Source organism: Rhopalosiphum maidis, chromosome 2 (assembly GCF_003676215.2).
Source record: "Rhopalosiphum maidis isolate BTI-1 chromosome 2, ASM367621v3, whole genome shotgun sequence".
Classification (NCBI taxonomy): domain Eukaryota; kingdom Metazoa; phylum Arthropoda; class Insecta; order Hemiptera; family Aphididae; genus Rhopalosiphum; species Rhopalosiphum maidis.
This window is the reverse complement of record NC_040878.1, coordinates 35324445-35351982: the sequence shown is the minus strand read 5'-3', so window position 1 is coordinate 35351982 and position 27538 is coordinate 35324445. Positions and strand designations below refer to the sequence as shown.

The window sequence follows — 27538 nt, the reverse complement described above, 5'->3', positions numbered from 1 at the left end:
TCGTAAAAATTAATAGGTGTTATTTCAAACATTATTCCAATTTGCGATTTCTTAGTTCCTAACTAGTGACTACCGTATCCGTTTCTCAGCCGAAAAACTGGAATACAGTCGTTATTTACTTATTCAGTAATTCGTCGATTAATATATCAATTGAACTGCGATGGCATGATATGATTATCAAAAGTTTAATTTTTTATTTCAAAACTATATACTACATTTGTACTCTATAACTTATTTATATAACACGGAATTTACCATAGTTATTTTGGCGTTGTAGATGGTGTTTGGATTCTTCTGTTTTAACTTGTGGTAAATTTTGTTGTGTTATTAATTTTCATTATGATTCAGATGAATGTTACATACCACCAAATGCTATTAAAACATAAAATACAATACAATATTTGAGTATAAATTTTATTAGTTTAATCGATTTAACATTTTTTAAAGGAAACTTCTAAATACAATTACACATATTATTCATAAATGATATATTATAAATTATTAATTATAACATAATAATTTATATGTATAGATTTTTTTTTTGTCTAATAATGAATTTATTACATTTTGGTTTTTAAATAGTATACGTATTTAAGTATTATACATCATAATTTCAAATCAACGAGATTTTTTTGTTCTGCTTAAAGAGTATTTAATTTAACAATTAAAATAAATTTAAAAATAATTATTTTAAAGCTCACTGTAATTGTTTATATTTCATAGATCTGGAGTTCTTAATCTTAACTGTATTTTGGACTACTTTAAAATAAAAAGTACATCCTTCTACTACAAAAAATAAATTTACTAATTTTAATTATTTTTTAATATTTTGATGTTAATTTAAAACACTTTTATTTGTAATAAAATAAATACAAGTTGAATTAATTATTTAAATATACTCGTTGCTACTAAAAATTATATATGTTCAATTATTAGTTGAAATTATATTCCATTTACGTTTAGAAGCAACCCAGGCTGTGATCAAGTTTTTTCAGTGGTTACATACATAACTGTTTCCTTTACTTAATTAACCACCAGTAATATACACAAAAAACAATCCATGTCTATGCGCAGAAGTCAGCCGCTCGGGTTGCTTCTAAAAGTGAATGGAGTATATAATAAAATATATTTCATGAACCATTGAGTAATCATAAACTCACCCCCTAAGTGTCCACGGACCACCAGTTAAGAACTTTTACCTAGATAACTTTATTATATTATTTTTGAATGAAGTATAATGTTAAGATATACAGTATCTATTATAATTAAATGACATTAAGTATTTAAATGTACACATTTTTAGTTTAATTATATTATACTTTGTGTTAAAGATTTCCAGTTTCTTAATTCAAATACTTCAAAAATGGATAAACCGCCAAAGGTAATATACTTATTATTAGTTTACGTAGTATCCATTTTATACATTAAAATATAAAATATAATCACATTAAAATAATTTTAAAAACTACGTATGTTTAATTATATATCAAATCATATCTTTTTTGAAATAATATTTAAAGTATGAATTAAAAAAATTGTGGGAAATTAAATTAAATTTCTTGTCTTTATATTTAATAAAGTTGTCAGTGATTATCTAAACGAATTTCAACATTTAATTGTTGACATAGATAAAACGACAATTTTTTGCTTACATATTTATGATTTATGAAATAATATTCAAGAAAAATTTAAGCTATTATATCAAATAATACCATATAAAGATAGTATAAAAGTAATTTTTTTAAAAATGGAAATTCTGTTTTGTTTATTTGTTAACTAAATATTCGTTGATGCGCATAAAATGTATGAAAATACTTAAATTTGATAAAATATGCTACATATATTTCTGTTCAATTAAGTTTTAATTATGAAACTTTCTTATAAATTCCGATTCTCATAGTAATAATACATAAAATTATGTAAAAAATAAAAACATAGTAGTATTATTTATAAAGTTAACTACAGTGTATAATTTTGGTTACACACAGTTTGCTTAAGTATAGGCAATAACTTAAATTTATTATTAAAATTATAACATACATCTTATATTTTTATATTTATATTTTTTTACTTTTCAATCCCGTATAATTTTAATAAGCAATTTTATCTGAACATAGTACCTATAAAACAGTTATTTGCATTAAGAAAAGGAAAAATTAAAAACTTGCCATATTTAATTATAATAATTGTATATTCAACTATTTTTAAAGGGTACTTCAGATATGGTGCCTCGAAAATATCAACTTGAGCTTTTAGAGGATGCAAAAAAATCTAACATAATTTTATACCTACCAACTGGAAGTGGCAAAACATACATAGCTACAATGCTTATTAAAAATATGGGAGACTGTTTAACTAAGTATATATACAAATTATATTTTTAAATAAGGCACATTTATACAATATTTAAAACTATTTCCAGATCAATTGGTCTTGGAAGAAAATGGACATTTTTTATTGTCCAATCTGTACCACTTGTTATGCAACAAGCAAATAACTTAAGAAGGCATTTACCATGGACTATTGGAACATTTAGTGGGGATATGAATGTCGACTTTTGGTCTCAAAACCATTGGAATGGAATATTAGAAAACTGTCACGTGAGTACCGTGATAATTATATGTATGAACTAATTAGAAGTGGCACTTATAACATATCATCAAGTTACTTCTAAGACAAAGATCTTTTTAAAAAAAAGTGTTTGATTAAAAAATGTGGATTGGTCAAATCAGTTGACAATATTTTATTTATAAAACTATATGTATAAAAAAAAATTCTTTTAGCTTTAATACTATATAATTAAGAGAATTTCATACTTGTATGTGTTGTGTCCATCTTTCTAACATACAACTAGTAAATTTATGGTCGGCAAAATCCATTTTAAGTTGTAAACTCTAATATTATAGTAGAATAACTTAAAGGTAAGAAAATAATCTAGATCTTCTTATAGAGGTTTTATTGATATTATAATTTTAAAGTGAATAAATACATCATTTAATGGTCAATAATAATTATATTAATTAAATTTAATTATTTTAGTACTATGAGTTATGATTATTATTTGGTATGTTTTTAATCATACATTTTTAGATTTTGAGTGAAACAAATTAATTTGTTCTTTACACAAAACTGGGTTGGTCAATTTTATTAAATAGTTATATTATTATATTTATATTATTATTTCATTAGTTAATTCAAATAAATAAAATTTTTAAAAATTTTTTTTTTAGATTCTGGTTATGACTGCTCAGATTTATTTGAACAATCTGAATCATGGTTACATGCATATCAAGGATGCTAACCTTATTATATTTGATGAATGTCATCATGCTGTAGCATTTCATCCATTTAAACAAGTAAGTTAATTTAGGAGCTCTTAAATATAATATCAAAACTTAAATACTAGGTGTTTTGGTGTTAAAGTATTCATAATATGTTGAATTTATTAAATTTTCTTTTTAATTCAATTTGCAATTTATAATTCAAGTTAATTTATGTTACCTGACTTAAATTTTGATAATTATTTACTATATTTTATGTATTATTAAAGTTGGGATGTTGTAGCTCAAAAAGCATTAAAAAAGTAAAGATTCCTAAAAAGAAAAAAATGCATAAATTGTAATAACAATATATTGTCAAAAGCTTATTATTTGATTACTAATTTTGTTTTATTCATCTAATTTAATAATATTTTAGTAGATAATTTTACTGTTACACATAACAATTGGTATAAATTAATTAAAAAAAAAAAAAATTAGGAAATAAGGTAGTCATTCTACTGATAGTAGAATATCTATATATTTTCATATTCTTTGTAATTGAGGAGTAAATCACTTTAATGCAGGCATGTCAAACTTAAAGAACCAACTGGAAAAAAAATATTTGACAGAATACTTTACAGGCAATACAAAAAACTAATTGAAAAAAATATATTTACAAATGTGTTTCAATTATTGCTAGGAAAGTGCATAATATGTAAATACAAATTTATAACTCTTAAATAATTATTTTATGAAATAAAAATACATGAGTTAAAAAAACTGTAAGTCATAGGAATTTATAATCCATTAGTCTAGTTTAACGTCTCGTAAACAGAATTGAAAAATATTTAAAGGGTAATGAGTGATAAAGTGTACCCTGTTTTTTGGGACACATATATCTAACTATAAATGTGAAATGAAAATCTTTGTACAGGGTAAACTCTGGAACTATTTATCAGATCTTTTTTTGTTATTTTTAATTTATTATATTAAGTAGGTATGATATTTATATAAATATTTAAATGTATAGAGAGAATTTTTATTTTTATTTTACTTTTCACAATTGAATTAAGATCATTTACGTTGGGATATTGCATTTATATTTATTTAGTTATTCTGTAAACTGTAAAGAATGGACTAAATTTGTACAATTTTTAGTTAATGAACTTTAATTATTTCTTCTGGTTTATGGTGTATTAAATTATTGTTGTGTTTCACTCTTTTAGACCAATGAATAAATAAAAATTTTTCAAATAGTAGTAAAAGTCTACAACATGTAATTTCTTTTACGGATCATATTAATTTTAATTTTTTTGATTATTACGTAAAACTTAATTTAAACCAATTTGATTCATTTTCACTGACATTATAATTTAAAAATAAATATTAATCTTTTAAATATTATAGATACAACATATTTTACTAAAATAAGAAAAAAATCCAAAAAAGTAATTTAAATGTAAAAGTGAAAATAAATATAAAAATAAAAATGGCTAAATAAGCAAAATACAATTTTGTTTACTAATCCTACATAGTATTAAATAAATGTGTAGCTGACATAGCTGACATAACCTAATCTATTGATACAATAAAATTAAGTTGTATCTTAATATACTATCTTCTTACTTACACAATATTATTTTAAATTATTATAAAACTGTTACTTTGTTTTATAAGTATTAAGAATTTTAAGTTATGAGTTATGACTTAATAATGTTCTTAACTTATTTATTGTCTTCTGGTATTCTGAAGAATATTTTCAAATTAGTTACTTGTATATACTGATTGTTTTCATTCCTCTTTTAACTGTCAATTTGATAGGTATTGGTCATTAACTTGATGCAACACTTGATCTTTTATTGACTTTAATCTTTCTAAATTTTAATATTCGCACCAGTTACAGGTTCATCAAAAAATTTACTTTGGGTAATGCATAAAAATACAAAATTTTTTTTATTTAAAGAACTTTCAGCATTTAACTATTTAGCAAAAATACAAAATTATAAGTATTTAAATCTAAATTTTACATATTCTTTTAAATTACCATTGCAAATAATTCCATTCTTCATATTTAAACACACACATAAAATATTGGTAAAAACGTTTAGAAGTTTCTATATATTAGATTACTTATTTAAAAAGAATGTATATAGTATATTACATTACATACAATGTAAAATAATGATGAAAATGCAAATTTTAAATGCATGATTATTAATTATGAAAAATACGACATAAATATGCATATAAAATGTAATAATTCTAAATACTTTTATCTTGAAACAAATTGTTGTATGATCTAATATGAAAATGTATATACTTGAGTGTCCTGTTTATAGCAATTTGTTACTTGTACAGGTCTTAAGGCATGTTGAAATATATATATATTCTCTATGTTAACATTTTGTTCAATAAAATGAAAATAGAAAATTTTAATAGTTTTATAATGTTAATTCTTGTATGTAAACATGGGCAATACAAACAATTTTCATAATTAATATTAGAATTTGTGGAATTTATCAAAATGTAGTAATAGTATAATATTGATTTAATAATTAATATTTTATTTTTGTTTTTTGCTTTAAATTACATTGTACTTATTGATAGAAACGGCTCGTGCTTAGGTGTGCGCACACCGTATAAATTAATATACATATAATAGTGAAAATGTATAATAATTAATTCATTTTAATACAGTATCTGTCAAACTGTATTTATTATATAAAAAAAATTAAATTTTAAAAACATCAAAACACGACAATTGTTATTATACTCCTAAAATTTAATCGAGTTATGTAACAAGTATACATCAACTAGTATGTAGCTCAGTCTGCATCAGTGCATCGTCTGTCCATGATACGTCAAAATACGTTAGGTTGTCGAGTTGGGAAAATAGCGATTATATGTGACCTAATGACCTTGGTTTGCAGCTCCTACTGCACATTATTGTTATTATATTAACCAAAACATTAATTAAATTTGTAATACACATAACACAAATAATTAAATTAAAATTTATTTATTATTTTTATTGTTTATCTATTATATAAATCAGATAATGCAAGTACTTCATGATTCCAATTTAAATAAAGATGAATGTCCTCGTATTCTTGGACTCACTGCTACTTTGATTAACTCAAATACCAAAAATGTCAGAGAAGAATTAACCAAATTGCAACTTACATTTAATGCTACTATAAAGACTAAATATGATGAAAATATTCAAATGTAATTATTAAAAACAAAGCTATTAAAAATATAATTCTAAATAATTAATGACAAGAATGGCAGTTTTTCAGCACGCCCAAAAGAGTTTATAAGTTTATATGATGAGTATACTTTGGAAGATGAAATGAACGCTGTCACTAAAAGAATATCAACAATCAAATATCTTCTAAGAAAATTTCAGGCTCCTACCAAAATTGAACCAATTAAAGAAAATAATGAAGTTTATTATTTGGATAATCAAAAAAATCCTTCAAAGAATTTTGCAAATTATTTTCTTGATATAGAGGTAAATTTTTAAAGTTTTTTTTCTTAGAAATGATGAACAAAATTGTTTATTAGGTAAATCTTCATGATGGAGGAGCATATATTGCATATTTAGCAACTTGGCATTTTTTGGTTGAAATTGAAAAAAAAAAAAAAACATGTACTGATAAGAAAAATCTCACTATTATGTCTTTAGTATTATCAGAATTAACTATAATTCGAAAAATGATACTTGACTTTATGAATAAACACTCATCTATTCACAAAGGTCATTCAACTACATTAAACAATACATCTCCAAAACTGAAAAAATTAATGGAACTTTTATCTGTTATAAAATTTACTGATACTTGTTTAATATTTGTTGATCGCCGAACAACTGCTAAATTATTATACCATTATATCAAGGTACATTAGAATAAAACAAAATAATTTATTATTAATTCTAATAATTAATCAATTTATTTTTTGATTTCTCTAACAGGATTTTATTCATGAATATAATCAAAAAAATATTATATGCGAGTTTATAGTTGGTGCAAGAGGAATATTTAGTCCTGATTGTAAAGAAATGGTGTATAAAAAACAACAAAATAATGATATTATTAAAAAGTATTTTATAATCAATATATTATAAATCTATAACATGGGTGTCCCACGGAGATCTGTCAAATAAAATAATGAAATCACTTTTGTTCTAATCAATATTTTTATAAAATTTCTTTTAAATATAATTCATAGGCATTTGCATTACATTTTTAGTATACATTTTTACTTATTATTTTTTAATACCAAAAATAAAAAACTTAAAAATGTATTAAAAAAATGTCCAAAATATTCAAAATAGCCCATTTGTATATCTGATTTAAAAAAAATTTAGATGATAAAAACATTTATTTAAGTCAAGTGGCTGATTTTTTACAATTTTTTTAAATATCAATATTCTTGTTAGGTTAATTATGGTCTAGTGTATGTTAGAAGCATTATAATTTCAAAAAATATAATCTTTTTTAAAATATTTTATGTGAACATTTTTAAATAGGTGCATGTTAGAATCTAACTATTTTTTATTGTTTTACATAAACTAAATCGTAATTTACTGAACAAGAATATTAATATTTAAAAAAATTGTAAAAAATCAGCTACTAGACTTAAATAAATGTTTTTACCATCTAATTTTTTTTTTTTTTTAATTAGATTCAAGAATTGGTAATTTTGAATATTTTGGAAATTTTTTTTATCAATTTTTTAGTTTTTATTTTCAGCGTTAAAAAATAAAAATGTAAACTAAAAATTTAGCGCAAGTGTCTATGAATTATATTTAAAAAAAATTTTTTTTTAAATATTGATTAAAAAAAAAGTTGTTTCATTTGCCAGATCTTCGTGGGACACTCCGTATATATATTGCAAAATTATCCTATCTAAACTATATAATAATTCATAATCGTTTAATTTTTTTTTTTTTTTAGGTTTAACGATAACATTATTAATGTTCTCATAACATCAGAAGTATTAGAGGAAGGTGTTGATATACAAACTTGCAATTGTGTCATTAGATATGATTCTCCTAAAAATTTTCCTTCTTATATACAATCTAAAGGAAGAGCTCGTTCTGCTGAAAGTAAATTTATTGTTATGGTGCCAAATCAGGTGAAATTTGAAAAAACTCAATCTGATTATAATAAAATGGAAGAAGAAATTATTAAAGTATACTAAAAATTTCTTACAAGTCATTAATTTTAGAAAGAAATTATATTTTACTGATATTTTTTTTTTAGGTATTAGTAGATAATGACATTGATGATGAAAATAATGATGAAAATAATGATGAAAATATGATAGAAGTTTTTAAAACTAAACATGCTATATTAACTCATGAAGCTGCTATAAGTATTATTAATAGGTACCTTATTTTAAAATATAATCATTTTCCTTTTATAGTTTTTTGATCAAAAGTTGAAATATGATGCTAATATGCTATAAAAAATACCTTTAACAAGTATCTTTATATTTTCTTAAAATTATAGTAGATTAGTAATAATATATCAATATATTTTTTTGTTGGAATGATTTATAGGTATTGTTTTTCTTTACCTCAAGATAGATTTACAGATTTAACTCCAGAATGGTATATTGCCCAGAATAATAACAAGTTTAAAAAATACAAACTAAAATTGCCAATCAATAGTGTTATTAAGACTCCCATTGATGTAATAGTTTTGTATAAATACATAAGTTATTATAATTAATCATATGTTTATTATTGTTTTTTCAGGGAATATTTTGTGCAAATAAAAAAAATGCTAAAAAAAGTGCAGCATTTAATGCATGTATTGAATTGTATAAGGCTGGAGCATTAGATGAATATTTGTTGCCTACAAGTATTAAAAATAATGCTGTATTTAGCGATTTAAAATGGTTTCCACATTGGGATGAGACAGATATTGAAGCAAGTAATTATAAATTAAAAGCAGGAACTAATAAAATGAAGAGGATAGTGCATATTGAAGTAAGTTATTGTATTTTTCATATTATATTGAGGTTAATAAAATTATGAATATTGTATAGAGTCCAACACACTTGCACGGATCTTATCCACAAGTAAATAAACCATCATATTTACACGTTCTACATTGTGTTCCTGATTATATCCAACTGGAAGAATGTAAATATGAAACATTTCATAAATTATTAAAGTTAAATAAAGAATTTGGAATTTTAACTTCTAATAAATTACCACAAGTAAGTTACCCACAATTTATTTTTGATTTATAGGAGTAAACTAACTACTTACTATATTTATATTATATAAAAAAATAAGTAAAATCCATAAGCATAACATCAATGACCATTGGGAAAACAATATATTAGTAGATTAACATGGTTGTTCTATACATTTTAAGATTTTCAGTAATTTTATCTTAGTAGGTTGGTATTGTGGTAATTAAAACAATAGTTATCATAATATTAAACAGATAATTTTTATTTTTGTATAGAGCTATTGTTTGATCTTGGCGATTTATAGCAATCGGTCTCAAATTAAAAGATAATAGGGTATAAGCATGGCGTTCCAGGCCGGATCGTTATATTTAAAAACTTGACAATTGTGACCAATACGTTGTTAACCGCCAAAACCAAAAGTGCAATAAATGTGAACAAACTCAAAATAAATAAAATAAGTTTAATTAAAAAAAAAAAAATTATTAAATATCAAGTGTATACATTTTTCTTTATTTTAAATAAATAAATAAATTGTTCTACTTTCAAAATACTGTGCGTTCAGATTTGATTAAAAGTTGGTTTATTGGCAGTTTGATCTGAACAGCTTGATATTTAAACTTATAAAAATGTATGAGATCTAATTATTTGCGTACCTATATTTACGATAATAGGTATATGTTTTATGCCCAATTACAAAAACTACATGTCACAACTACATGGTACATGAATAGCATGTTAGTGTGCTAATGCTTAATAAAATAATAATAATAATAATAATAATTCAATTTTTATATATTGAAATACAAATATATAATACCAAAACCTTAAAATATATAAAACATAGTGTTTATAACAATCATATTTATCTACTAATATACTTCTACCCAATGGCCATTGATGTTATGGATTTTACTTATTTAATGAAAAAAAATAATAATATAATATTCTGCTTTAGAATATGTGAAATTAAAATGGTTAACAACTAAAAACCACATAAAAATTTATTTTTAAAAACATCAATTCTTTTGAAATAATGAATAGCTTGTTATAAAATAATCACTTGCTCTAGTATAGTATAAAAATAAGTATAAATCATCCTACAATATATTTGTATTTTATATAAGCATTATTCAAATAATTTTAAAAAAAGTCATTCGAATAATTATCTAGATAATATTTTGCCTAATTCTGCTAAGAGTATTAGGTGTCCAGTGGGACATCAGTATGAATGTGTTAAATTTGAATTCTATAATATATCATTAATTAAGAAAAACGATTCTGAACGGGAACGCCAGTACCATGGTACTTATCTGTATCAAGTATATTTCACAATATGCTATTAAAATCATTTATTTTATCTTAAATATTATAGTAGGTACAACAATTTTTTTCTAAAAACATTGCATTTATTATATTACAGTTTGAGTAAATAATACTTCACTTTAAATACTCTAAATCTAAAACAATGTACATAAGTTCATATTATAGTTAAATAATATCTTGAAAATATTAAATTAAATTAAAATATGAAATACTTGCAATTATTATCTCTGTGAGTTTCATAAAAAAAAAAATTATGATATCCCCATTATTTTAAACAACTAGTTTTACTGGAAAACACATAATCACGATTTACAATACATTATATAATGAGAAGTCCTTACCAAATACAGCACCACTGACAATTGGCCAATATCTATAAATATTCTAAATCAATTACCCAAAATACACTTGCCCCGTTAGTGTCTCAAAAACCCAAATTGGAAATTATACAGCAGTATTATAATAGTACTATATACTATACTAGTGTAACAATATTTGTATTAGCTATCATTGATATTTTTAAAAATATACTTAAATTCACAAAACATTTATTATACGCTGATTTCCTCCTCATATACTGGAGTAAAATGACATAACACCAAAGCAACAATAGAAATATCATAAAATTCACTCAATATACTCCAAAATTGTTCACTTAAAACAGGTTTTAAATTTTCTGCTGTTAAAAGTCAATGCACTACTTTTCATACTAGCCAAAAGCAAATATCTTATTATACATCAACAATTCTCTGATTCCTGTTTATTACATTTTCCTTTTACTATGAATGATTTTTGACAACAAACCAGCAATATCCGAATAAACATCATGAAAACATTTTATCACTATACAGGGAAGGGGGAAACAACATGAAGTCACTCATCATGATTTAAAAATCTCTAAAATACTATTACAAATATAGTATATATTTAAAATTATTATCATACCCAAGGAAAATCACCTCACAATTTTATGAAATTATCCATCACAATATGTATATTGATGCATCCAAATCGATGCAAATAGTCAGCTCTGCGATTACATATCCAAAACAACATCAATATCTTTCACAATTGCCCACCAGAAACTAATATATTCTTAACTGAAATCCAAGCTATCTATGAAGCAATCATATTAGCCAAGATAATCACCCCAAACCATACACTTATCTTAAATGACTTATTCTGGGCTCTACTAGCTCTTCAAAATCCTCTGCCTTCACAAATGAAACTATCCAAAACATCCAAAAAAAATATTATTTGAGTACCATCACATATAAATATAACTGGTACTGAGATGTTAATAATAATTAATAAATAATGAATAATCTCCTATCCAACAATCACTAATCTACTGAATAATGCCATCAAATTATCTATCAAAAATAAAATGTACATTTTGTGGCAAAATTATTGGGACTTTATTCTTTTTACTAATAAACGTAAAACAACTAAGAAAATTACAAAAAAATAGCTCTTTCCTCATCACTTCAGAGGACGACAGGAAGTTATTATTACAATAACTAGAATTTAACATTTCTTCGTCACTTTTCTCATCAACAAAAATCCTTTACCCGTGTATGATAAATACCAAAGTGATCTTTCCGTTAAATGCATAATTCAAAATTGCATGAATTACTGGAACATATAAACCAATCTCTCCATACAATCTAACATGAAAGAAGCTTTAAATGAAAACAACGCCATAAAAATCATTATATTTTTAATTAAAACCTATCTAAAAATTATTTCTATCATTGTATAATTCTAATATCCTTATCTTTAATTCTTAAAGATACATAAACAGTATTTTTCTATTTTTATTTACTTATTTAAATTTTAAATACTCTAAGTCAGTGGTTCTCAACCAGAGTGACATGTTGTTAAAGGGTAACATATACCTAGTTGAAGGGTTGCACAATATCTCCTCCAAGGTCAAATTTTCCATTACATGTATACAAATCATCAAATCATTATTATTTTTGCTCTTATATTTTTTTATTTGCCAGTTTAAAGTGTCAATATATATTAAATCCAGCAACTCAAATAAAGTATATACTTATTATTTTTCTGCGTACTGTATTTATTTTTTTAATAAAATAATAATTCTAAAGTATATAGTTAAGATTGTTTATTATTTTGATGTTAGCGTGATACAATGTTTAATTCTAATATCTAAAGGAAGATGACATGAATAAAAAAAAGGTTGAAAATGACTGCTCTAGGCTAATAACCTGTGATGTTGAAGCCTTTATTTAATAATAATAAAAAGTATTAATTACATATTAATAAATGCAATGATTTTGGCAAAAAATAAATCAACCTATTGTAATACTAATAGTAAAATAAATTACTTTAGTAAAAATATCAAAAACCGTATGAAATATACTTAGTGATATAGGCTAACTGACCTCCTTGGTAAGAATCATATTTTTTATACAGTTTATCATTAAATTCAAATTTAACACATCCATTTCAGTGACCTACTTGACACCTACTATATAGTAAAGTGTTATCCATTTTCCCGTCTTTTTAATGAAATATTTCTACTCTCTAAAGTTATTTAATAATATTCTGTATTTATTTATTTAATTATTTAAATCTTTATTCTAAAAAATATATGTAAATAAAAAATGAGATGTAGTACTTGCTAAAATATTAGTTTAATTTGTTATACAAAAAATGTATATTAAACTAGATATTGCTCACTAATATTTTTTATTTACTAGAATTAAATAAATATGTAATACCTAATATCTAAAAAAAAATGTATTACTAACAAATTCTTCATTTTTCTCTAAATTTAAAATCCTAAATACATAAAAATTAAATTGCCAATATTCATTATAATTTTAAATAATTGTATTAACAATTATTGTTTTTATCTCTTATACAGGTATCAAATTTTCCTATATTTTTACCTTTTGGTAATGTTAATGTTAGCATAATAGTAAATGTTAAAATAATGAATCTTGACCAGACAAGTCATAAGAAACTAGAAAATTTCCATAATAAATTATTTGTGGATGTATTGGGTATAAAAGATTTTATTGCAAGAAATTATAATAATGAAGATAATTCATATTTAGTAGTTCCTATTTCTTTTGCAGGTTTGATATTTAATACAATATATATATTATTATTATTATTATTTAAAAAAAAATGGTTTAATATTTTTGTATTTTAGAAAATATTTATGAGTTGGATTGGAATGTTATCAATATAGACAAATTTGTTGAAACAGAAGAACCTACAATGGAACAAAGAAATTCTAAATTTTATGAAGAATATCTTAAAATACCTAATGTGATTTCACCGTGGTACAGAAACATAGTACCAATACAAGTAATAATACTTTTACTATTAGTTGAAACCCATATAAAAATGGTAAAATACATAGGTTTCTTTTAAAACAAATCCAAAATGTTGAGAGGGTGCTAAACAAGATTTATTTTCATCTATGTTAAAGAAAAAGTGAAAAGAAATTGTTGGATTACTGAAGGTGTCAGACTAGTTATACCTATAATATGTCCATAAAAAAGTGATATATCTGTATATTATGTCTGATGATCAGAAAATCTTTGACATTATAAAATTATTGCATAACCTGAAAATTAATTATGAAAGAGCATTATTTAAATTCAAATTATCCAAATTATTTTGAACTCATTTATAAATCAAAATATTATAGCCAAATCAATCTTAATATTAGTGAATAAGTATAATATATTATTTCTTTTAAAATGTTTAACTTTTAACTATTATTACATATTTGTATATATTTATAACTATAGCTGACCTGGTTGCGTATTGCTGCGATCTCAGAAAACAGAAAATATAATGAACTCTGAAACTCATTATACTTTGTTGTTTTATTGAAAAGAATTTTAATTAATTTAATCTAGTGTCTGTGGATATTTTTTGTTTATTGATCTGGCGCGTATACGAATAAATCAAAAGGTTTTTCGACGTGTGAGCTAGCCTTGTATAGTTATCTGTGCGAGACGCACGTATATTCTCTAAATCTGGCCCATACATCTATAGCGATTGTCTTTGTGCTTTATTGATAGTCATTATAAAAGCAAGTAACAAAACTGAAAATGTTTGAATTCAAATAGCATATCTGTTGGGATCATTAGAATACATGGGAACAGTACATCTTCCCCCTTGAATTTTTTATTCAAAATTTTAACTTCAACAACATTGTTCATCATATTTTTTATAGAAAGTCTTTTACTGTTATAAAGTCTTGGTCGATCGATGCTTTGGAGAAAAATGATAGGCACATCAATTTTTAAAGTTAAAATGTACTGTGGTATACCTGGCAAATCGTGTGAATTCAAGGTATCCTGGATATTTGACAACATCACTTTGATTCATCACATTGTCAATGGACTTATACGTTGTTACTTCACCTAGTATACCGTTTTAAATGCTGAAATGTATAGCATGTAAGTCTTTTAGGATAGCGTTTCGTAATTTGCTGTCCTTCATGCACTAATTATTGTTGCTTATTGCTCCACATGGACCACAAATCATATTTTTGGTAACCACTTCGTATAAGCCTGGATCAATTTTGAAATCTTGTATTTTTTCTAAAATAACTTCATCAATTCTTTTTTGCATCGCTTAATAAGTGTACTATAATACTATAGTATGTAATACTGAACAAATCTTAGTTTGATTCAACTTTATGAAGAAAATTCATTTGATCTCGAAAATTTTTTTTAAAACAACCCTTTATTAAGGTTATAATTATAATTGAACGTAGCAAGATTCAAATCCACGCACAAAGTTTGTCTTGATCGGATAGGTATAGCATTTTCAATTGAATGCTAGTTTTGTTTCCCATTGATCAATTATTTCATTCAAACAGGCTTGAGCAGTACGTACTCGACAGTTTCTAATCTTTGGACTAATCGACTAAAGTTTAATGGATATAACTGTTGACAATGCATAACTTGTAATTTTTTATAGTCATTATAATTGTATTTAATTAAGACAGAATAAATGTACTGTCTTTATTTTATTTGTCACAGGCAATGCTGTACAGATCAACTATTACTATATAAAATCAATCTTAAACTTATTTGTATTATTTAGATGAATTATAATTTTCAACATTATTGATAACACTTGTTGGTTTTTATATTTATAATATTTAGAGATATATTGTCACTGATGTTTATTTGGATATGACACCTGAAAGTTCTTTTCCAACTTCTGAGTATGATACATATGCAACATACTTTAGTGACAAGTATAGCATTCATATTACTCATAAAAATCAACCTATGATAAAAGTTAAATCATTGGGTGTATCAAAAATAAATTATTTAATTCCAAGGTAATATTATTATAATAATACAGAATTTTTTTAAAATAAATAATATTTATATTTGTTTTTAGAATTTCTACTGGAAAAGTTGATAAACGAAGTGAATATATAGAAATACTTATACCAGAATTTTGTACTTGGCATAAATTTCCATCAGTTTATTGGTTAAAAGCTTTAATGCTACCAACTATATTATATCGATTAGATAAATTATTATTGGCTGAAGATCTTCTTATAAAAATTAATTCTATATGTAACATTGAAGTAGAAGACGATACAAACAGTAAGTTAAATATAATATTAATTATTTTATTTAATTTATGTTTTTATTATTATTTTGTTAGCAGAAGATACAGTAAAAATTGAAGATTTCAGTGGTTTTCATGAAGGCAAAAAGAAAAATATTTTATTGCCAATTAGTGAAACATTAAAATACATAGAAAACTCTCATGGCAATAATATGGTTGGTGAATGGAATTCAAACAATTTTCCTATTGATATTGAAAGGCAAAAAAACACAACAATGTTAGATGTTCTAAATTATCATACATTTATGTACGCTGTAAATAAATCCAAGAGTAACGATAATATTGTGAGTAAAAATACATAACTATTCTATACTTTCTATAACTATACTTATAAATCTACTCATGTATTTATTGTTTATTAACAAAGTGAATGTTTATTTTAGAATGATCAAAATATAAATTCATCCAGTTTAAATGAGGTTAGTAATTTAATAACTAATTAGTATTTCAATATATATTTATATTTTTCAGTTAATTTCAGGCTCTAATCAAATGTTATAATATATTTAAGTGGTCAGATGTATTTTATAATGCTGCCTATTTATTAATATACTAATTATATAGTTTTATTATTATATTAATACCAATTTTAAATGTCACCCTAAATATTTTTCCTATATGACTAATTTTTTTATAAACTTTAGGTAAGATTTATGAAATCTATGCTAATCTTCTTTTAGTGATAAATTATATCAATATCCATTATCATACTCGTAGATGTTTTCTTCATTTCATAAATTCTTAACATGAAAAATTTTACATTCAGAATAATCTATTTAACTTTGTTGTATTTAATATTAGATTGAATTGATATATCATCAAATTTAAAGATAAGAATAGCACCGAGAGCGGTCCCCTAGCTAAAATTTTTTTGATGTATTAATTTCAATTTTAAAATTAAATTAGAATTTTCTTAGAATTTAGATGATATTCTAGATTTTGTATATAATATTCTTACTTTTAAATTTTTATAATAAATTTATTAACTTTAAACTTTAGAATACCAGTGTTATATAGATTATTTTAAATGTACAATTTCCCATGTTGGGTATTGTATAACAAAGACAACACAAGTGGGTTTAGCTTTTGACTAGGGTGGCCAGTCATATAAAATACAAAAATATGGGACGTTAATTTTTATATTGTGAATAAACTTTACTTTATTGGATCACAATTTTACAAGTTATAAATATGTTTTAATATTTATTAGTAGTAATTATTAATAATATAGATTAATATGATTTAAATGATGTTTGAACTGTTTCCCAGTTTCCTGACGTCGTAGTCGTCATCACCTCTATGTGGACCTAGACCCATTATAAATCGGTTATCATAATAATATAGCAAAAATCACATTATTTTGAAAATAATTATACTTTTATTGACATTTAATACAGATTGATGAAGATTATATTTTTAATTTTACGTAATTTTCTTTACATATTCGTATACATTATCTGAAAAACAACATATTTTTAAAAAAATGGGATAGTTTAGCATCCCTAATGCTTATATTGGGACAACGGGACAGACTTTTGTAATACGGTGTTTTCTCGTTTAATACGAGACGTCTGGCCACCCTACTTTTGACGTTAAGGTCCTAAGCACTTTCAAATGATGTTTTATAGAAGTCTAAAATATAATTCATCAGAGTTAATAAGTTGTAGTAGATTTTATTTAACACGTTCATGGCCATGACATAATTTGAGAAATCAGTTAAAAAAACCACAACATAAAATGCCTACAATGAATATTACTTATATCGCTATCTAGTAGTCAGATTTAAAAACCAAATACATCTTTAGACTCGTAGAGAAGTGTTTAAAAAAACCATAGTATCATAACATTTGATAGAATAAACCAGGTTCCAATAATTCTGTATACAAAACAATGAACCCCATGTCAAGTATAGTTGACATGGGTTTATGTAAAAAAAACCCTATGTCAACTATGGTTGACACATGGCCGTGAACGTGTTAATAATTAAATAATTATTATTAGTGAAAATTATTTTTTATAACCAAGTATGTATGTATAGATATTATTGATTATTTTTAAGTTCTAAAGGTTACTTATATTGCAGTTTAATTCAAAATCGAAATACAAATCACCAGATGGAAAATCAAATTATAAATTGGTATACAAATATTTGATACTTTATTGTTGTTTATTTGCTTTGCATGGTGTTTCTTTTAAGTTTTTATGTACATTATGATATTCATGACCATTAAAGTACTTTAATTGACAATTTCCTATATTGACACATTGATATTAAAACAGTTTATAATCCATAGGCTAATGTGTACACTGTATACCTTAAGAAATATCAAAATGTATGTATCTTAAACTTTTTTGTTATAGTGAGCCCATTATTTAGAAATTATGTCATAAACATTTAAATTTATATTTTACAAACTGCACAAGAACATCACTTCTATCAAATAAAATGTTAATTTGATGATATTCAAATTTTTAGAAATTTCAACTCAAATGAATTTTAAGTTTTTCAAGTAAAATTCTTTTTTTATACAAAATTTTTTATCAACATGTGCCCAAAGAATATGACACTGCATATTTTATGACTTTGAGAAAGTGCACAATTCTATGACTTTATTAAAGGTATTTTTTCTTAAAAGAACTCAATATTAATAAGTTCAAAATTCTGTTTTCAAAAAAATTTATATTTACACATTGAATGTTTATGAATCAATTCAATTTTCAAGTGAACTTTCTGAAATTGAGTGAATTTAATGATAAATGCTAATATATTATAAAAAATCTGTTTAAAAGTTTAACTAATATTAATGAGTGATATTTATCTTCTTGTATTTAATTTTAATACTAAATTTATGTCTATTCTTTGTATCTTATATATTTTTATTTTTAAAGATAAAGCTTGAATAGATATAACGGTAATATTTATTTGACAATAAAGTAGAACCTGATTAATTCAGACCCTATTAGACCAGTGTTGGCTTAATCTAGATACCTGTTTAAGGCTATTTTCACAAATGTCCCAGATGTTATCGCAATTATACTGTAATTAAATACCAATTACATATTGTCATTCATGTTATCCATAATTTATTTAATACTAAATATGTATTTCTATATCATAATACATATTCTTAAATGGTTAAATCTACAATACACATATTTTTTAAACTGGACAACCTAGAGTCCCAATTAATCCAGATTAATGAGGTTCTACTGTATCATAATGTTAGGATTTTATTAGAATATAATTGTCATTATTCAATGTAAGTAGGTCAAATGTTACCTTCATGAACATTAATGGGTCTAAAGATTTATATTTATAGCGAATTCTCAGTATTTTGAAATTTGAATTATATTTTAGGAATGCAAAAAACGTAGATATTCATCATATGATAAGGAACACCTTGAAGAAATCAATAGATTAATGATACAATCAATGCCAGAGCCAATTATTCTTCAAAAATTAATTGAATTCAACATTTATTACTTTGTAAGCATATTATGTTTTATATAACAATATAAATATAATATGTTATATCGTTATTTGTTTTTGAATGAAATTCAAATTTTCTGGATTTTGTGCCTTTATTTGTTTAATACTTCCAAGTCCCATCATATTTTGAAAAAAATTTAAAATCACATTAAAATTCTATAATGATTGACTTTATGTGTATTATGTACTATAATATAACTTTTTTCTGATCAAACAAGTATAGTTTATTTATTATAAGAGGATGCCATATCTACACATATTTTTTCCGTCTTACAAACATACAATAAGTATACAACATATCAAATTTGTATTCAACAGAATCAATTATGTGTTTTTAGCATTAATATTAGAGTGAATTATACAAAAAATAATATTCACAATGAAATTTAGCAAACAGTAATGCAAACAAAGTGTATTTTGCCAAGGTTAGTTTTTTTGATATTTTAATTGAATGTTAGATATTTTCATTTTTAAGCAAGATGTGAGTATTGTAAATATAAGGGCTATAATTGAATAAAAATTTGGGGGGCTCCAACATTTTTTTTAATATAGATGCTGAAATTTTATAGTCAATAAACTGTGTACACCACTAAAATGTTTCTACTTTTAAAATTTTGTGGGGGGGATCCAAACCCCTCGAATCTGTCACTAGTTATGACCTTGGTAAATATTTAAGTTAATTATTCTCATATTCAACTTTAAAATTAAAATATCAAAAAAACTAACAATTCAACAAAGATAATGTTCTTATCTTTATACTATTTATTTTATTCACTCTAATAAGTAATAAAACTAACAACACACAATTGTTTCTTTTTAGCATAAATTTGGAATGTTGTATTTTCATAATTAAGAAACAATACTTACTGATGCAGCGTTCTCTTAGTAAAAGTAATAAGCTATACTGTATTTCAAATAAGAGTTACCTCAGGTTAGCGAGCTTCTACACACTACAGTGTCAATGAATCTGGCTACACACTCCAAATGTCTCATTCTTGGGAGCATCATTTTATTATTCTAACAACTACCTAACATGAATTTTGATAAGATTGATACGGTAAAGCAATTTTTCATCTGGAAAATTGTCAGTAACAAAAATCGATTTCATTAATGAATTTAATATCTGAACTGAACAAAAGTTGTTTACTGCTTGAGGTTACCCCTATAAGATAGAATTGAGTTAAAATACACAAATTTAACGCTTGTTTAGCTTTACTTAATTTAGCACAGATAAATCATAGTGATTTATTATTATTATATAATATTATATAAGAACTAAGAAAAAATGTGTTTACTTATAGTTTTTATAGAACATTTTTAAAATTGAATGTTAAGTATCTACTTATAAAAATAATTAATGATTAATGGTTATTATATTAGTACATTTTAAAACAATTGATAATGTAATCTATGTGTAAACTAAAAAAGGTTGAATTTTTTTAATAAATAATTCATATTTACAATAGAAATTTTTTATAATTACATTCAAGGAACCAGATAAATAGGTTAAAGTGACTGATTTACAACAACCAGACATTTAGAAATAAAAAAATTATTAAGAAATAGGGTATATCAGTGGTTTTCAACCTGTGTGTCGCAGTCCCAGGGGGTGTCATTAATTATTAATAAGGGAGCTGTGCCCACAGTAAAAACTAAAAATATTTCCTGTTATTATTATGTTTTTTATTATTATCATTATTTGTTTGGGAGTTATATATTTTACTTCAAAATCAAGAGTCCCCAACCCAAAAAGGTTGAAAACCACTGGTATATTATATTATATCATATTTAAAATCACAAAATGTTAATTATTTATATTTTTTCTTATATCTTCACAATCTTTTATATAAATTGTGTTATATTTTTATTTTTATATTTTTAAATTCAAAATTTATTTTTATCTTAAATTATTAATAGCAATATAATTGTTATTACATTAATAAATTAATATTTTGCCAGTATAAAATAGTATTTATTTTAAGTAAAAATAATTCTCGTATTATGATAATTAATACACAATTTTTAATCAGTGTTTAAAATATGATTTTATATAAAACTTACTTTAATCAAAAACCATATTTAAAATAGGCACATTACCATGTAAATACTTTTTAAGTATTACAAAGATTCAATACATTTTAAATTTGTTTAAAGATTATCTCTGTCATAAAATAAACATTAAATTAATTGATAGACATTATAGGCTGTAACTATAAAAAATATTTTATTTATCATATGTGGAATAAAACAAAATAATTTTTATTATTATTGGGTAACTTTATAAATGTTTAACAATATTTTTACTATGAAATATTGCCTTTTAAATGTTATTTAGTAATTTATAATATATGTTTATATATATATATATATATATATGATTGAATGAGTGAATTAAATAAAATAAAATAAATTATTTTAGATAGAAATGGAGAATATACTACAAAAGGTGTTGACTGAGATGAACACATTAAATTTAACAAACAATACATCACCAATACTGAGTCCATTATCCAAAGGAGTTTCAAAACAAAAAATTGGGCCTAAGCAGAGTGATATTTTAAAAGTAATAACAATATTTTAACTAATAAATAATACATGTATAAAAATTGGGCACTTACAAATCTATTTAAAATTATTAAATGCAGTTTAATATAAACCCACACTCATAGTTAATTTGTATTATAAATGTGTTTAATAACACAGAATATAAAATTAATTAAAAAGTTATAGCCCTTTTCTTCATTGAAAATTATTCAAAAAAACTGGATTCCAATTCATCTTTGTAAAATTCTCTAAAATTGTATTTCTCTTAACATTCCGAAAAACTGTTTTTATGCTGAATATTATGGAACAATCATATTTTGATCATTGTACTTTATATTTGTTATACTTACATAACTTAATTTTTAAAGTTTGAAATTGCTGCTTTTTAAAAAGAGAACTTTGTAATTCAAGTATTGAGCATTTTTAATTTTGACCTCCTAAAACAGCGTTTCCTAAACTGGTTTGGGGGGAGGGGCTGTACACATTTTTGAAGAGGCACAATTTGCCATCATCACCAAGCACAATTTGTATTTATTTAATTATATATTATATATATTCAATATTTTTAATTTATAGGAGGGGGCGCGAGATTTGAAAATTTCTAAAGGAGGCGTAGAATAGAAGAGGTTGAAAATCACTGTCTTAAAAGTCCTAACTAAATTAAATATGCTTTCATAAACCTTAATCAACCTTAATTATCTAATCTTTTTTTATTTTTTACTGCTAGGAAAAAAAATATATTTATATGTATTGAATAATAATAAAAAAAAATTTTTAAATAATTATGCTTTTAGGTTACTGATTTTAGTTATACTTAATTGAAGACTTGTTAGAGTCTAGTTATTAAAACCAGATTATAACCTTCTCCTTTTTATTCACAGTTTTTCTTATAACTATGGATTGTTTATTGTTATATATATTATTTTTTTTTTTTTAGGTTATAACACCGCCATTTGCTAATGATATGTTTAATTATGAGCGTATGGAAACATACGGTGATAGTTTCCTGAAATTTGCTGTATCATTGGTATTATTTGATGCATTTCCATTAGATAATGAAGGAGTTCTTACTGAATTAAAAATGAAAATAGTTGGAAATCGAAATTTGTTGTATGCTGGCAGGAATTTAAATCTTGGATCTTATTTAATAGTATTTAAAGATTGAAAATTTGTAAAAAAAAAAAATTAATTAAAATTAAAATTTAGGTAAATGTTTTTGATCCAAACATGGATTGGATACCTCCATGCTTTGGTGTTCCTCAAAAATTAAAAGAAATCATTGAGGAGGGTCATGTTCAATCAGATGTACTACATCGGATAATTGTTCCTAGAGACAATCAAATTACAGGTAAAATATTAATTAATCATCAATAAATAGTATTAATTATTAGGTTTTTTTTCCTTCTTAATTTTTAGTTTTAAAGCATTTTATTTGTATTTTATGAAAATATAATAATGTTACATTAACGCTTATTTTAATTATAGGAATATTATCAAATGAAACTTGGAAGGAAATTGAAATTGAAATCATAAAATTTAAGCAATTGTCTGATATGCCAATGTCAGAAAGTGATGATGAAGATAGTACGCCACAATTCGGTCATTCACAATCTGATCTATTTATACACAAACAGTCAGTCTCAGATAAAATGGTTGCCGACTGTGTAGAGTCATTGATTGGTACTTATGTATATGTGAGTATTGTGTATAATAATATGTTATTTTTCTTTTTAACCACATTTTGTTTAAATTTTAGAAATGTGGAGTTGAAGTGGGTTTTAAGGTCCTTCAAGGTCTGGGTATAATACCAAAACAATTCACTGATGCATTTAAACCTCAACCAATGGAAAATATCTTCGAAAGTCACGATTTTTCAAAAATTTTGCCCGGATATGAACTACTTGAACGAAGAATTGGTTACTCATTTAAACATAAGCATCTATTAGCTCAGGCTCTAACTCATCCAACTTATCATTTTGGGTTTACTGAATGTTATCAAAGACTTGAATTTCTCGGTGATGCTATACTTGGTTAGTTATTATTGGGTTATACAAAGTATTATAGTATAATATATATAATGTTTATTCAATAAACATTGCTTTGTCTTTTTAAATTGTATTGATAGCTATGTATTATTTATTTATATGGCTAGGCAATATATTTTTTGATAAAAAAAGATTAATTATAAGTTATAATTTGTTTTTAAAATCTAAAGTTTTCATCTCTAAATGAACTTCAATGATATATTTAATTTGTATATTATTTTAGATTTCTTGATTACAACATATATAATAGAACACTGCTATAACAAAACTCCAGGTGAAATAACTGATATTAGATCTTCACTAGTAAATAACATAACATTTGCTTCATTGAGCGCAAGAATTGGACTGCATAGATTTATCTTAGCTCAGTCTATTCAAATGACTGAAGCAATAGATCGTTTCTATGAACATCAACAAAAAAACAATCATAAAATTGGCCAAGAAGTAAAATTTAATTTAATTTTTTTAATACAATGTAGTATACAAATAGTATAATGTATTATATATTTATAGATTTTATATCTCATAGAAGAAAGTGATTGTTATGCAGCTGAATCTGTTGATGTACCAAAAGTATTGGGAGACTTGTTTGAGTCACTAATTGCTGCAATTTATTTAGATTGTGGTAGAGATTTAAATTTTGTGTGGACTATTTGCTATAGATTTTTGGAAAATGAAATTAGTAAGCTAATATATATTACATTATACTAACAATATCATGTTATTTATACAAAAATAAGCAATAAATCTTGTTTGAATAATATTATTTTTTCCAAATTGTATGTTCATAATGTAAAATAATTTGATTGAAAACTTAAACATTTAATTTAACTTATTCAAATGTTTTCAAAGCTTAGTACATTATTAGAGTATCAGTATATCATTTATAAAGATCTAATGCTATTTAAATTGTAATATATATATATATTGTTTTATACATCATTATTAATTATAAATAATTTTTGTTTTGCAGAAGAATTCTGTACCAATGTTCCTAAAAATCCTATACGTATTTTACATGAAACCAAATTACAACCGAATTTCAGGTTTGTACTGCTTAGTTTATTAACTGAAATTATTTATTTTAATATGGGTCTTACTATTTACATATTAATATTGAAAACAATTTTTCAAACATATATTCACTAAAAAAACAATTTTTATTAGATTTAAATTTATCAATCACTCTGCTGTATATTAGGTATTGGGTGGGTCACTGTCATAGGTATGTTAAATTTGAACTTAATGATATATATGAAAAATGATTTTGAGCGAAGACTAGTTGTTACTAAAATATATAGCTATTAGTCATTAATTTAACATTTAATATCACAGTAGGTTGATATAATTTTTTCTATAATTTATATTATTAGTATCTAATTTTTATAATAATATAGTTGTTATTAACTTTTTAATCAATACCACTTTACTGTAACACAGGATGAATAAATTAATGTTATAAATAGATAATATTTTAAAATTGCTCTACATGTTTTATTTCATTGCGTATAGTAAAATTCTTAATTTATGTTAGATTTAAATTTCCACAAACAATGTTATTGAATTATAAAAAAACAATTAACACTATTATCTGTCGTTGTATTAAACAACTTACTTCCAAAGTTGTAGTTTAAAATAATTGTCTTTATATATATTTGCATTTTATAGTTACAGTGTGAAATACTTATGAGGAATTTTATATTAAATTTTTAAAATTTAAATATAAAAAGTATTTATGAATTTTTAACTACATTATAGCAATTTTTTACAATTTTGATAAATTTTGTAAACATTTTAAATAGAAATGCTTATAAAAAATTATTGTGACTAGATTTTTAATATTTTGTAATAAATAAATGTACAACTTATATAAAACCTTACATTCAATTTTCAAGTTTTTCTACTTAGTAAATAATTTTTAATCAATATTATTTTAAAAATGTCTGATTCATATTAATAGCTCAAATAAATAAAAATATTTTGATTACACCATAAATAAAAAAATGTAAATAAATATTTAAATTGTGAAGTAATTTCAAATATCTACTGTTAGTCTTTTTCAAGTCAAAGTTAGTTTGATTTATGTAAAAATTCCCATCTTATCTTAATTTTTTTTGTTTTTTTTTCTGATTTAAATAAAAAACTGGAAATTTTTAATTTTTGATCTTTTTGTAGTGTAAACTAAATCCAATATTCTATCTGTAACTACCATTAAATTTAAAAATCGATACATTTTTACAAAAATATATTATACTATATACTGTATACACTACAAATACATACAAAAAAACTACACATTTTTTTATTAAATTAACTACTAACAACAATACTTATAAAGTATAATAAAATATAACTTAGTTTATTTTAATATAGCTAGACCATTTCCACTCAGAATCATTTTTCATTGCATACATGATTTACTATTGAATTAAAATTTAACACATCCATAATAATAATGAATGACAAATTGTACAACTTCAGGACACATTTTTTACTAAAAACTAGTTTTTCATATGAAAAAATAAAATTGTAAAACATTATTCACATATTCATTGAGCATCTTGAAATCTAATAATATTTAGAGTAATAAATAAAATTTCTAAATTTTTATTTAAAAATATTTATTTTTAATTATTTAGAAGTATTAATTTTGATTTTATGTATAAAAACAATAATTCAAGTATCAAAAAAATTAATTAATATTATTATTATTATTAATAATATATGCATATTATATTATTATATTAGTATTTATTTTACAGTAAACCTGATGTTTCTGCCGAAGCAATGAATAAAGGCTTAGGAACCATGATGAAGTTAGAGATAATGTTGAACAACAAAATCATAGCTATATATGGTTTTGGTCAGAATAAAAAAGAAGCCAAGGTTGCTGCTGCCAAAATGGCCTTAAAAAATATGAAAAAAATGTTGTTATAACTATTCAAATTATTATTGTTTTTTTTTCTTCAAGCATTCATATATTTTAATTTTTAAGATCCTATTATAAATTAATATTAATT

General features: G+C 23.3%; 1 protein-coding gene across 7 annotated transcripts; it reads left to right on the top strand.

The window, feature by feature from the left end:
- On the top strand, positions 1–27538 carry LOC113551027 (endoribonuclease dcr-1-like). Of its 7 annotated transcripts, none has more exons than XM_026953022.1 (31): positions 1–309; positions 1332–1381; positions 2211–2359; positions 2423–2600; positions 3231–3356; positions 6316–6488; positions 6552–6774; positions 6828–7160; positions 7237–7364; positions 8222–8459; positions 8531–8655; positions 8830–8962; positions 9028–9261; positions 9321–9494; positions 13690–13903; positions 13981–14138; positions 15959–16140; positions 16203–16414; positions 16479–16723; positions 16823–16858; positions 18523–18576; positions 19798–19926; positions 22349–22492; positions 23411–23623; positions 23680–23821; positions 23959–24167; positions 24230–24503; positions 24742–24962; positions 25032–25200; positions 25492–25564; positions 27281–27538. In XM_026953022.1, the coding sequence occupies exons 2-31, from the start codon at positions 1364–1366 to the stop codon at positions 27453–27455; spliced, it is 5082 nt and encodes a 1693-aa protein (XP_026808823.1). In that variant the 5' UTR covers positions 1–309; positions 1332–1363; the 3' UTR covers positions 27456–27538. The 7 variants fall into 7 exon arrangements, with proteins under 7 accessions (XP_026808823.1, XP_026808822.1, XP_026808824.1 ...); XM_026953021.1 differs by having other exon boundaries at positions 16476–16723; XM_026953023.1 differs by lacking the exon at positions 18523–18576 and having other exon boundaries at positions 16476–16723.

Coding starts and splice junctions, on each gene's coding strand:
- LOC113551027 (XM_026953021.1), top strand. Junction 8,460..8,530: donor TGGAAGAAGAAATTATTAAA/GTATACTAAAAA, acceptor TTTTTTTTTTAG/GTATTAGTAGATAATGACAT. Junction 25,565..27,280: donor AAATTACAACCGAATTTCAG/GTTTGTACTGCT, acceptor TTTATTTTACAG/TAAACCTGATGTTTCTGCCG.